Below are 11,582 nucleotides of genomic sequence, written 5' to 3'. Positions count from 1 at the left end.
AATTGGCCAGCCATCGTCAACCAATCACACGCTGCTTTAATTATCAAAACATTCATTTAGCTATTGATAACTCATAGATTGGCTGCCGAAAAGTTGCGGAAAAGTGCGGCAAATACGGGAGAAACTGCTGAAACAAGTGAAATACGCGAAAAAGCCGGAACAAACAGTGAAAAATGTCGATGATTGTGACAATTGGGTGAGTAAAGTGCTTTTGATGCGTCCAAAAAGTACGAAAAAACTCGTTTCTCGAGCATTTTTCGGTGTTTCAAAGGGAACTGCGACACTAAAAGCCGGTTAAATGATCATCGGAAGTGCAATAATGAAAAGATTGAAGAGAATTTTGTGTGAAATAAACATTTGACGTGATTCGAGGAGAGGAATGTTTGGTTCTTTGATATTTTACGGTTTTGGGACCTTTGGAGCCCAGTGACGAGAGGAAAATGAGCCAGCCAATGCTCTTGACAGTCCATCCTCGATTCGCACTGGTTTGCTATAGTTTTCCGGGTTAATTTTAATAATTACATCTGGTTGGCAGATGTGCACTATTGGTGTTTGTATCATCAGGGGTCGTGCACGGATTTTCGTAACAAAAAAATTTCCTTAAAAATTTCGATTTTTTTGATGAAATTTTAATTAGAAACCACTAAAAAAAGATTTTTAATTGAAATTAAATTTTGGGAAATGTTAGGAAATTATTGAAGAACCCCCAATAATTGTGCGTGCTTGTACGAGAGACTGTGTGAGAATCAGTGTAGGGGGAGAACAAGCCAACAACAATCAACGCTCGATACGAAAAACAGTCAATTGTCGTATAGCGAGCGTTCCTTCGTACATTGGTACTGCCAGCCAGTAGACTATTTTGTTTTCAGCAGAATGAACATTGATTGGGCACTCGTACATTCAATAAAAATGCTCTCAGATAGTCTCATTGCAAATCGCAAAGAAGTAAAAATTAGGGAAAAAATTTACATTCCACCTACTAACTTTTTTTTTTCATTTTTTTTTCGTCCCGCAGCGAGGAACATGACTCCCTTACGGGTGGCGATCCCGAACATCCAACGGAAGCGCAAGTCGCGATCGACGCTTTTTGGCCCAAGATGCTCGAGGAGGTGAAAAAAATCAAAAATATCGAGCCGGGCAACCAAATTCTCCCGCTGGCACGCATCAAGAAGATCATGAAGCTCGACGAAGATGTCAAGATGATCTCGGCAGAGGCGCCGTTACTTTTCGCCAAGGCATGTGAGCTTTTTATTCACGAACTGACACTTCGGGCATGGCTTCATACGGACGACAATAAGCGTCGGACACTGCAACGGAACGATATTGCGATGGCAATTTCGAAATATGATCAATTTGACTTTTTGATCGATATTGTGCCGCGTGACGAGATCAAGCCGAAGAAGGAAAGTGAAACGACGAAGACTACTGTGGAAGCGACGCCAGTTCAATTTTGTTATCAGACCGTAGGAGGCACGACAACGACAGATGGCACGGCAACGGCAACCGTAACACCGCAAACAGCGACTGTGGTATCGCCAAATCAACTGATAACGAGTCCCATGATAATTCCCATTCAACAGGGACAAGCAATTCCGCAATTGGGCATTAATGGAATTTTGCCGGGAGCAACGGCGCCGCAACAACTGACACTTTTGCAATCGATTGTCGGGCCAAATGGAGAAGTTACACAAATTCCGGTAATTTTTTTAACGATTTTTATCAATTTTCGACCAAAATCTGGCAATTTCAGTTGATTTTTAGAAAAAATGTCTAAAATTTATTTTTTTTTTGCTTGGTTTAGATCAAAAATTTCAAAATTTAATAAAAAAAAATTCTTTTCAGGTCGCTCTCAACCAGAGTCAAATAAATTTCATTCGAGCTCAACTTCCGCAAGCGACGTCGCAAGCCACAACCGCGAACACAGCTCAGCAACCGATCATTCTGGCGCAACCAACAGCAGCCGGACAACAATTTGCCCAAGCCCAGATCATATCACCGACGAATCAAATGACTTTCTTAAGTGCGGCGCAGGCACAAACGCTTTTACAGCAACAACAGCAGCAGCAGCAACAACAACAACAGGGAACTACGACGACATCACAGTCACAAACGCCGCAAACATCGCAGTCGCAAATCATCACGAGTCCCAGTACGTCGGGCAACTAGCAGCACGTGATCCTTACCGCCAACGGTAAAAATATAATATTTAGATAATATTAAGGAGAGACGAACTCTTTGGATCACAAGCAATTTTACTTAAAAAACGAACAAAAAAAAAATGTAAATAAATTGGCGTACCTTTTAAGTCTTTAGAAATGATCTTTTAGGTCAATGCAATAATCGAAAATTATTTGGATTTCTAATTTTTTCGGATATTTAACTTCTAAAAAATAAGAAATTATATTTTTTTTTTATTTTTGACAAAAATTTCAATGTGAAAAAAATTTTTTATAAAAAAATTGTTCAAAATTCTTTAAAATTTTAATATTTATGTTCCATTTTTGTAAATTTTTGGTAAAAAAAAAATCATTTTTAATTAATTTTTATTTTTTTGTGAAAAAATGTTTAATATTATGTAAAAATTTAAATTTAAAAAATAATTAAAAAATTAAATTAAAAAAAATTAAATTTAAAAAATTAATTTAAAAATTAAATTTTCAAAATTTATAAAAAAAAAATAAACAAGAACTTTTCAATTTTTAGAAGATTTTTTTTTTATAAAAAAAATTAAATTTTTTGTTTAACTACCAAACCTCAATCTTAAAAAATTTCTGTTTCTAAAAAATTAAAAAAAATAATTATAGAATATAAAAATAAGAGAAAAATCATTAAAAAGTCAGAATTTTAATTTTTTTTTGATATTTTAACAGTAAAGTTATTCGAATTTCATCAAATTTATTAAAATTTATGTGCAAAAATTTGAAAAAAAAAAATATTAAAATTGAATAGTTTAGGTTATAAATCTTTTCCAAAAATGAATAATTTCTAAAAATTTTATTTTAATTTTTTCATAATTTTTTCTTAATTTCAAATCAATATTTTTCGAAATTTTTAAAAATTTACAAAGAAAGTTATTTTAATTTTAACAAATTTTCATAAAATGTTGTAAAATCTTAAAAAATTATTAAAATTCTTAAGAAAGAAATCGAAAAAAAAATTGATTATTGCATTGACCTTCGTAGTTTACGCACCACGTTGTTGTCGTACCTTGTTAGAATATAAGAAGAACAAAAAAAATATTCGATCACACAAGATTTTAATGTTTTTCATCAAATCCATGTTAGATTTAGATAAGTAAGCAAGTAATTTTAGCTAAGTAAGCAATGTAACTCAATGTTTTAGAATAAATTTTTTGAGTTGAAATCGATTTTTTCCTCTAACTCGTTTCTTGCGTTTCAACCTTCTTCTCACTTTCTTGCTTCTCAACAATTCTTCTCAGTCCGAAAAGTCTTCTGAGGTTCCTGTTGAACGCTAATCGCACATTTTTGATGGCATAAGCGTAAAAAATGGGATTTATCATCGAATAAAACTTCGGAAAGAGATACGCGATCAAAATTGGTTTTGTTACTTCGTTCGGTTTGTGATTGAAGAAAAAAACCACGATGATGCAAGGGGTCCAGCATAACACGAAACTCATGACAGTGGCAAACATGATGCACGTAACTTTCACTTCGCGCACTTTTAAGAGCCCAATAACGGTATTTTCCTTGTTGTCTCGAAGGTAGGTGAGAATTGAGCGAAATTCTGTCGTGCCGAGGGACGAATGGAACATTTTTCGGAGCGAGATGTAGATTTTTGCGTACAAAATGACGACAATTATGACGCAAATTGACATTATGAGCATGAGATAGCCGAGGAGGTACTCCAAATCGTAGACCCAAGCGAGGTAGAGACACAGTTCGTTGGGTTTTGTGATGCTTTTGTTGGAACGCATGAAGTATAAGGGAGTTGCAGCGATCGGGGCGAGGATCCAACCGAGTGATATGATGCCTGAAAAGATTTTAATTTTAATTTTAATTTTAATTTTAATTTTAATTTTAATTTTAATTTTAATTTTAATTTTAATTTTAATTTTAATTTTAATTTTAATTTTAATTTTAATTTTAATTTTAATTTTAATTTTAATTTTAATTTTAATTTTAATTTTAATTTTAATTTTAATTTTAATTTTAATTTTAATTTTAATTTTAATTTTAATTTTAATTTTAATTTTAATTTTAATTTTAATTTTAATTTTAATTTTAATTTTAATTTTAATTTTAATTTTAATTTTAATTTTAATTTTAATTTTAATTTTAATTTTAATTTTAATTTTAATTTTAATTTTAATTTTAATTTTAATTTTAATTTAATTTTAATTTTAATTTTAATTTTAATTTTAATTTTAATTTTAATTTTAATTTTAATTTTAATTTTAATTTTAATTTTAATTTTAATTTTAATTTTAATTTTAATTTTAATTTTAATTTTAATTTTAATTTTAATTTTAATTTTAATTTTAATTTTAATTTTAATTTTAATTTTAATTTTAATTTTAATTTTAATTTTAATTTTAATTTTAATTTTAATTTTAATTTTAATTTTAATTTTAATTTTAATTTTAATTTTAATTTTAATTTTAATTTTAATTTTAATTTTAATTTTAATTTTAATTTTAATTTTAATTTTAATTTTAATTTTAATTTTAATTTTAATTTTAATTTTAATTTTAATTTTAATTTTAATTTTAATTTTAATTTTAATTTTAATTTTAATTTTAATTTTAATTTTAATTTTAATTTTAATTTTAATTTTAATTTTAATTTTAATTTTAATTTTAATTTTAATTTTAATTTTAATTTTAATTTTAGTTTTACTCACAATACGACAAACTGTGTGTCATTTTCTTCTGATACTCCAACGGACGACAAATAGCAATGTACCGATCGATAGCGGCGGATGTCAAGGTAAACAAGGATACGTAAACGGATAACATGAGCAGGCACGTGGCAAGCGGACAACGGTCATCCGATAATTTTAGTTCATTACAAAGCCAAATAACCATCGAGCAGCCCAATCCAGCGTGCAGGATGTCACCGCAGCACATCGAGATCACATAATTATGCGAGATTTTCCGATGTTTTCGTTCCAAATAGAAGAGATACAGGAAAAAAGTGCATCCAAGCAACGTTCCTGCGATTACTGCAGCGTTTAGGAAGCCAAAAGTAAGACGAAGATCATTCGTGTCCTCGAAACGATAGATTGGAGGGAACTCTTCAGCAAAAGACATCTCGTAATAAACTGAATGATTTTTTTTGCATCACTTTGAATAACATTAAAATCAATCTGGAACGGAAATGCAAGGAATTAATTGAATTAAAAGCTTTTAAGAATAAGTTAAAAGTAAAAATCTTATACTTAAGAATGCTTAAGTCAAAGTTTTAAGTCAATACTAAAAGCTTAAATTTTCGAAAAGCCCCGAAAAATTGGGTTAAGTCATAAATTGATTGACTTAAGACAAAAACTTAAGCTTATGAGCTTAAGTCAAAAGCTTTTAATGTTGACTTAATTTGATCAATTGGCTTTTACTTAAGATTAAGTCAATAAATTTTAATTTTTTTTCGCTTGCGACTTAAGCGACTTAAGATTAAGCTCAATTAAGTAAAAATTATTGAGTAAAAGTGAAAAGCAGGCCAGAAGCAAATTTATGACTTAAGCTTACAAAACTTATGTTGAACTCAAACTTAAGCTTAAGTCAAAATAATATTTTGACTTAATAAACTTAAGCTTAAGTTAAGAAAAATTTCAAATAAGTTAAAACTTAATTATTTTTTTTTTTTAAATTTAAACCAAATTTTGAGAAATTTTCTTCTGTAAATTTAAAAAAAAAGTAAATTAAGTCAAACTTAAGTAAGTTATAAATTTTTAGTAGTTTAAGTTTTAAGTCGAATAGCTTAAAAAGTCAAAAACTTTTTTTAAACCTGCAGACTGAATGCTCTTGAATTCTTTCAGAGCCGAAAAAATTTACTTAAACTTAAAAAAAACTTAAAACCTTAATTTAAAACTTAAAAAAAAATGAAAAAAATTTGTTGACTTAAAAGAATTTTTGGTTTAAGATTAAGTTCAAGAATAAGTCAAGGTCAAATTTTGATTTTTTGATGATTTTTAACCAAACTTCTATAAAAAATTTTTATTAAAAAAAATTTTTTTAGTCTCGTGTCGCATGTGAGACGTAAAAAGCATCATCAGATCAGTGATAAGTAACCGCCTGCGTCACAATGAATCAAGCGGAAATTTGTTTGCGCAAGTCTCTCTTTCACTTAAAAAAAATCTTTTTTCTTGTCATGCATTAATTCATTGACTCGCAACCACGATGGACACATCTCGCATAATTTTTGTCTCAATAAATTCCGTGATTTCGGTTGTCACAATAACAGCAAATACGTTTGCCCTAATTCTTTTTTACCAGCAACGAAGGTCACTCAGAAAGACACATGCGTTTGTCGTATCGCTCGGCATCGGAGATTTGCTTCAGGGATGCGTTGGAATTCCATTGACGATCGTTCTTTGCATCACGGCGCCTCTCGGGAGTTTCGATTGTGTCGCAATTTGTGCCGTACGACTCTCGATTTGTTTTGTGTCGCTGTTCAATACGGTAACTGCCTCGCTGGAACGCTATTGGGCTGTCATTCATCCAATTCATTATCACACGAAAGCCACAGGACGGATAATTGGAAGTGAGTAATTTTGATTTTTTTAATTAAATTAAATTTTTAATTTTAATAATTTTTTTTAAATATTTTGAATTAATTTTTTTTTTTTTAATTAATTTTAATTTTATTAATTTTTTTTTAATTTAAAAATTATTTATAATTAATTTTTTATTTTTTTTAAAAATTCTTAATTTTTTTTTAAATTTTAGAAAAAAATTTTTTTTTCAATTTTGATTTTTCAAAAAATAATTTTTAATTTATTTTATTTTAAATTTTTTTTTTTTAATTTTAATTTTTTTTATTATTTTTTTAATTATATTTTTTTTTTTATTAATTTTTTAATATTTAAAATTTTTTTTTTTTAATTTATTAAATTTATTTTTTATTTCTTACATTTTATTTATTTTTTAAAAAATAATTTTTATTTACTTATTTTCAATTTTTGAACATTTATTAATATTTATTAAAATATTTATTTTATTTTTTTAATTTTCATTAATTAAAATATTTTTTTTTATTAATTAATTTTTTTTTTAATAAAATTTTAAATCAAAATTTCTTTTCAGGAACCATCGTATTATGTTGGATCGCGGGATGGATAATCGGTTGTTTATGCTTTGTCTTCGCCGTTGAGCCGCCAAATCCCGATTTGAGCTGTTTCGAGATCAGATCTCGTTACCACAAGGGATTCTTGATGTTTATTGTCTTCGTTGCCATTCCATTTTGCTCGTTAATTGTCATCGTGGCATATTCCCTGATCTACCGACAATGGAGAAAACGGATAAAACCCACAATGAACGACATGACACTCACCCAAATCTTCCGTCAGAGCCAGAAAATGCAAGAAATCGACCGGGAACAGTCCGTCATCCTCACCAAAGACGCTGTTAGTGAAGCCAGACGAGTTCGCGAGATCCGAACGACACTCTTGATGTTCGCTACAGTCTTTCTCTTCATCCTCTGTTGGTTACCATGGCCCATAATCTTGAATATCACGCGACGCTTCTATCCGGAAATGAATTATGCGCACTCGGCAATGGTCTGTTACACCTTCGTCTCGCTGAATTCGATGATAAATCCCTTTTTGTACGTTTATCACATCGAAAAGTGGCGCGAATCCGCTAAACGGGTCGTTGGATGGTCATCACAACTCTCGGAAACGACGGGAAGTAGCGCAAAAGATGAGAAATAATCATTCTTGTCCACGAAAAATTCCGCCAATAAATCAATCAATGTCAAAAATTATTTTTTTTTCACGGAACACGAGTGATGAGTGATCGATTTTACTGTCGATTTTGACGGAAAAAGAAATTTATGACGCTTATCTTCACGAGACACTCATGTTTTAATGAGAATTTTCACACTGCGTTACACGACTTTTGAATTTTTATGAGTTTGACTTGCTAGATGATGTCAGATTGTTTTTTCATGTCTTGACATTAACCTTGATTGCGGTCTGGATCGAGCAAAAACACAACAATAGTCGCGTTTAGTGAGAAAAAATAAACAAATTTTCATCAAATTGGTAAGTAGGATGGCTATTTTTCGTCTAAAAATTCATTTTTTGGGTTAAAAATTTTCATTTGAGGCCAAAAATTGTTTCCAAAAAATAAAAATCTGGTTGAAATTGATAAAATTTTAATGAAAATTCATACAAACCTGACTTTTTGGATCTAAAACGTCGATTTTGAGCTAAAAACTGAAAATTTTTTTCTATATAAAATTTTTACCTTTTTTGAGTTAAAATTATTATTTTTTTTGTTAAAAAATCGATGTTTGGTACCAAAAATTTTTCTCTTAAATTAAAAATTTACATAAACTGCTTGAATTTTAATAAATTTTATGAAATTTTAATTTCTTGCACAAAAATTTTCATTCTAAGGCAAAAATTAATTTTTAAAAATTCAAAATTTCAAAAAAAAAAAAAATAATATTTTGTTAAAATTTTAAACAAAATCTGAATTTTTGGTTCTAAAATTAATTTTTTTTTTTAAATTTAAAATTGACAAATTTAAATTTTAAATTAATAAAATTTTATAAAAATTAAAAAAAAATTATGAAAATAAAAAAAAAAAATTATGAAAATAAAAAAAAAAATTATGAAAAATAATAAAATTTTATGAAAATTAAAAAAAAAATATTATGAAAATTTATAATTATTTTTTTAAATAAAATTTCATAGTAAAATATTTATTATTATTTTTTAAATAAAAAATTAAATATTTTTTATCTTTTTAGGAGAAAAAAACAGGATTTCTATCAAATTTTGGCAAATTTTTGACTTTTTGGTCCATCCTACTGCAAGATTTTCATCGACAGGCACCAATTTTCTCACCGCACTTGCATCACTCAATAAAATTTGATAAGTGATATTAAGCAGAAAGCAAAATAAACACACACACATGCCCGTCACTTACTGGAAAAACTCACTATCTCTCTCTTTCCATCATTTTCCGTGTCGAGTGCGTGTGTGAAAATGATTATTCAGTTGATTTTCGGTCGTTGCGGCATTCACACGAGCTTCCTGTCGACCCAATCGAGCGTTTCTAAATATTTACTTGAACAAAAATATGAAATTGCGGTTCTTTTGATGAAGTCACCGTCGCTGCACAGTCATTAATTTTTAATGTTTACTCATAATATGCTGGGAAATCCATAAAAATTCCCGCGTGTTTACAAATTTTCCAGCTCAGTGAACGTTTTTTTGCCGCATAAATTACTCATCGGCAGCATGGAAATCACTTTTCTCGTCATAAATTCCGTGATTTTGGTGACGACGGTGCTCGAGTGTCTTATAGTTTTTGGGCTTTTGTCGCAAGACTTTCGGAATCGACGAATTTCGCACAATTTTGTCATCTCGCTCTGCGTCGCGGATCTCGTTCACGCGATTTTCGGGTGTGGTGTCCTCATTCACATGGCATCCGGACTCAAATTAATCGATTCCTCGTGTCATCTGGAAGTGACTTTGCTCACAACGGCGCACACAATATCGCTTGTTTGCACAATCGTGACGAGTCTCGATCGGTATTTCGCTATTGGGCATCCCTTGGAGTATCAGGCAAAAATGACAGATCGGAAATCGTTCGTGATAATTGGCGTTGGATGGGTTGTTGGAGCCTGTGTTGGACTGTCAAGTTTGTTTTTTGAGCAAGACAGGAACAAATTGAGGCCAGTTGTGATGGAGAGACTCAATACGACGTCGTGCATTTTGATTGGGAATGTCTTGAAGCCGGGATTTTTGGTTTTTGTCACGTTTTTCTTTATTTTTCCGTGCATTTTGGTGACTATCGGATTGAATGTTGCGATTTTCGGAGCAATGAATAAAGTTGTGAGTAATTTTTTTTTATTTTTTATCTTGAAAATTTGTAAAAAAAAAATATGAAAAAATTAAAAAATTTCAGTTTAAAAAAAAAAAATTTTTTTTTTGAAGGAAAAAATTCAGAAAAAATAATTAAAAATTTAAATATTTAAAATAAACTTTATTTCTGAGAAAATTTTTAAAATGAGAAATTAAGTTAAATTTTTTTTTTATTTTTTAAAAAAATATTTTTTTTTTAATTGTGATAAGAAATTTTGAAAAATTTAAAATAAGGTTAAACAAAACTCAAACAAAAAAAAATTAGAAAAAAAAAATTGTTTTTTTTGAATTACCTTTTATTGAATTAAAAACAATAAATTTCTATATTAAAAATTAAAAAATAAAAATTAATTTGAAAAATATAAGAATATGGGAAATTTTGAAGGTTTTAAAAATTTAAAATCTAGTAAAAAATTAAAAAAAACTTCTTTATACTAAAAATTGTGGAAATTTTAAAAACATTTTTAAAAATTTAGACTAAAATTCAATGAAAACTAAAATATTGATTAAATATTATGAAAAAATTCAAAATAAAATTCTTACAGAATTTAAAAATTATTAAAATTAAAATAATTAAATTAAAGAAAATTTAAAAAAAAATTAAAATTAATTTTTAAATAAATAAAAAATTTAATATAGATACCTAATTTTTAAATAAAATTAAATTTAATTAATTTTAATTTAAAAAAATAACAAACAAAACATATCTTAAAAATTTAAGATACGCATAAATAATGCGTGAATTTTTTTTCTTGAAAATTAAAAAAAACTGAAAATATTTTTTTAAAATTCGTTGAAAAATATCAAAATTTATAAAATATTTATTTTTTTATAATTTATAAATATTTATTTAATATTTAAATATTTAAAAAAACAAAAATTCTTAATTTTTCTCATTTCAGTTCAACTCAACCGCAGTCAAAAGCTCAAAACGTTCATTTTTCGCCTGGCTCCAAGTGCAACGCGAACTGGAAAATGCCGGAGATCTCCGTCTATCAGACATGCTAAAAGTTCGCGAAGTTCGTGCGACGCTCATCCTCTTCTTCACCGTCATCGTGTTCCTGCTTTGTTGGGTGCCCGCTGTCGTCATTCTCATTGTGCACAAAATCCGACCGATTTTGGGAAGTGTGACGGAAATGTTTCTCGTGTGTACCGTATTGAAAGTCTACTCGATGATAAATCCCGTAATTTATGCATTCACGCTCAAGGATATCCGGCGAGCACTGAAGAGATTTCTCTGTCGCGCACCACAAGCCGAAACGGAAGGTAATGTGATGACTTTATTGTAGAAATTCGTGATGTGATCTAATAAAAAATTTAAGAAATTAACGAATACGGATGTAATTTTGTTTGTTTTTTATTTCATTTCAAAGGAAAAATCACGAGATCAACAACGGCACCCGCTGAATTCAGTGGCAACAATGAACTGGAAGTTATTGAATGAGAAAAAAAATATTTTTTATCACTTATTGTGGAATAATATTGAGATCTAATCACTATTTTATGTGTTTTTTGCACTAAAAGTCAGAATT

At 28.7% G+C, this 11,582-nt stretch overlaps 4 protein-coding genes across 8 annotated transcripts; 3 read left to right on the top strand and 1 right to left on the bottom strand.

Annotated features, from left to right (window-relative positions):
* The first annotated feature begins 18 nt into the window (after positions 1 to 18).
* On the top strand, positions 19 to 3,326 carry LOC134834200 (nuclear transcription factor Y subunit gamma). Of its 5 annotated transcripts, none has more exons than XR_010162152.1 (4): positions 19 to 196; positions 1,016 to 1,697; positions 1,843 to 2,280; positions 3,183 to 3,326. XR_010162152.1 is itself a non-coding variant. In XM_063848784.1 (4 exons), exons 1-3 carry the CDS (start codon positions 174 to 176, stop codon positions 2,164 to 2,166), a joined length of 1,029 nt encoding a protein of 342 aa, XP_063704854.1. In that variant the 5' UTR covers positions 19 to 173; the 3' UTR covers positions 2,167 to 2,191; positions 3,183 to 3,326. The 5 variants fall into 5 exon arrangements, 2 of the variants coding, with proteins under 2 accessions (XP_063704854.1, XP_063704853.1); XR_010162151.1 differs by having other exon boundaries at positions 1,843 to 2,327; XR_010162153.1 differs by having other exon boundaries at positions 3,227 to 3,250.
* Positions 3,327 to 3,376: 50 nt separating this feature from the next.
* LOC134835458 (adenosine receptor A3-like) lies at positions 3,377 to 5,269 on the bottom strand. The gene is made up of 2 exons (XM_063850336.1): positions 4,861 to 5,269; positions 3,377 to 3,990 (listed from the first exon to the last, which is right to left on the bottom strand). Exons 1-2 carry the CDS (start codon positions 5,267 to 5,269, stop codon positions 3,377 to 3,379), a joined length of 1,023 nt encoding a protein of 340 aa, XP_063706406.1.
* Positions 5,270 to 6,352: 1,083 nt separating this feature from the next.
* LOC134835457 (adenosine receptor A3-like) lies at positions 6,353 to 7,884 on the top strand. The gene is made up of 2 exons (XM_063850334.1): positions 6,353 to 6,716; positions 7,259 to 7,884. The coding sequence occupies exons 1-2, from the start codon at positions 6,353 to 6,355 to the stop codon at positions 7,882 to 7,884; spliced, it is 990 nt and encodes a 329-aa protein (XP_063706404.1).
* Positions 7,885 to 9,212: 1,328 nt separating this feature from the next.
* Positions 9,213 to 11,582, top strand: LOC134834945 (adenosine receptor A2b-like). The gene is made up of 3 exons (XM_063849776.1): positions 9,213 to 10,020; positions 10,953 to 11,316; positions 11,424 to 11,582. Exons 1-3 carry the CDS (start codon positions 9,424 to 9,426, stop codon positions 11,492 to 11,494), a joined length of 1,032 nt encoding a protein of 343 aa, XP_063705846.1. The 5' UTR covers positions 9,213 to 9,423; the 3' UTR covers positions 11,495 to 11,582.

This window comes from Culicoides brevitarsis, chromosome 3 (assembly GCF_036172545.1).
Source record: "Culicoides brevitarsis isolate CSIRO-B50_1 chromosome 3, AGI_CSIRO_Cbre_v1, whole genome shotgun sequence".
Lineage (NCBI taxonomy): Eukaryota > Metazoa > Arthropoda > Insecta > Diptera > Ceratopogonidae > Culicoides > Culicoides brevitarsis.
The sequence above is the reverse complement of the archived record's forward strand: the minus strand, read 5'-3'. Positions and strand labels throughout refer to the sequence as shown.

Excerpts from the sequence above, each read along its gene's own strand:
- LOC134835457 (XM_063850334.1), top strand. The coding sequence starts at position 6,353 with ATGGACACATCTCGCATAATTTTTGTCTCAATAAATTCCGTGATTTCG. Across the intron at positions 6,717-7,258 it reads CACAGGACGGATAATTGGAA|GAACCATCGTATTATGTTGG; the intron begins GTGAGTAATTTT and ends ATTTCTTTTCAG.
- LOC134834945 (XM_063849776.1), top strand. The coding sequence starts at position 9,424 with ATGGAAATCACTTTTCTCGTCATAAATTCCGTGATTTTGGTGACGACG. Across the intron at positions 10,021-10,952 it reads TCGGAGCAATGAATAAAGTT|TTCAACTCAACCGCAGTCAA; the intron begins GTGAGTAATTTT and ends TTCTCATTTCAG. Across the intron at positions 11,317-11,423 it reads ACCACAAGCCGAAACGGAAG|GAAAAATCACGAGATCAACA; the intron begins GTAATGTGATGA and ends TTCATTTCAAAG.
- LOC134835458 (XM_063850336.1), bottom strand. The coding sequence starts at position 5,269 with ATGTCTTTTGCTGAAGAGTTCCCTCCAATCTATCGTTTCGAGGACACG. Across the intron at positions 3,991-4,860 it reads GACACACAGTTTGTCGTATT|GCATCATATCACTCGGTTGG; the intron begins GTGAGTAAAACT and ends AAATCTTTTCAG.
- LOC134834200 (XM_063848784.1), top strand. The coding sequence starts at position 174 with ATGTCGATGATTGTGACAATTGG. Across the intron at positions 197-1,015 it reads TCGATGATTGTGACAATTGG|CGAGGAACATGACTCCCTTA; the intron begins GTGAGTAAAGTG and ends TTCGTCCCGCAG. Across the intron at positions 1,698-1,842 it reads GAGAAGTTACACAAATTCCG|GTCGCTCTCAACCAGAGTCA; the intron begins GTAATTTTTTTA and ends AATTCTTTTCAG.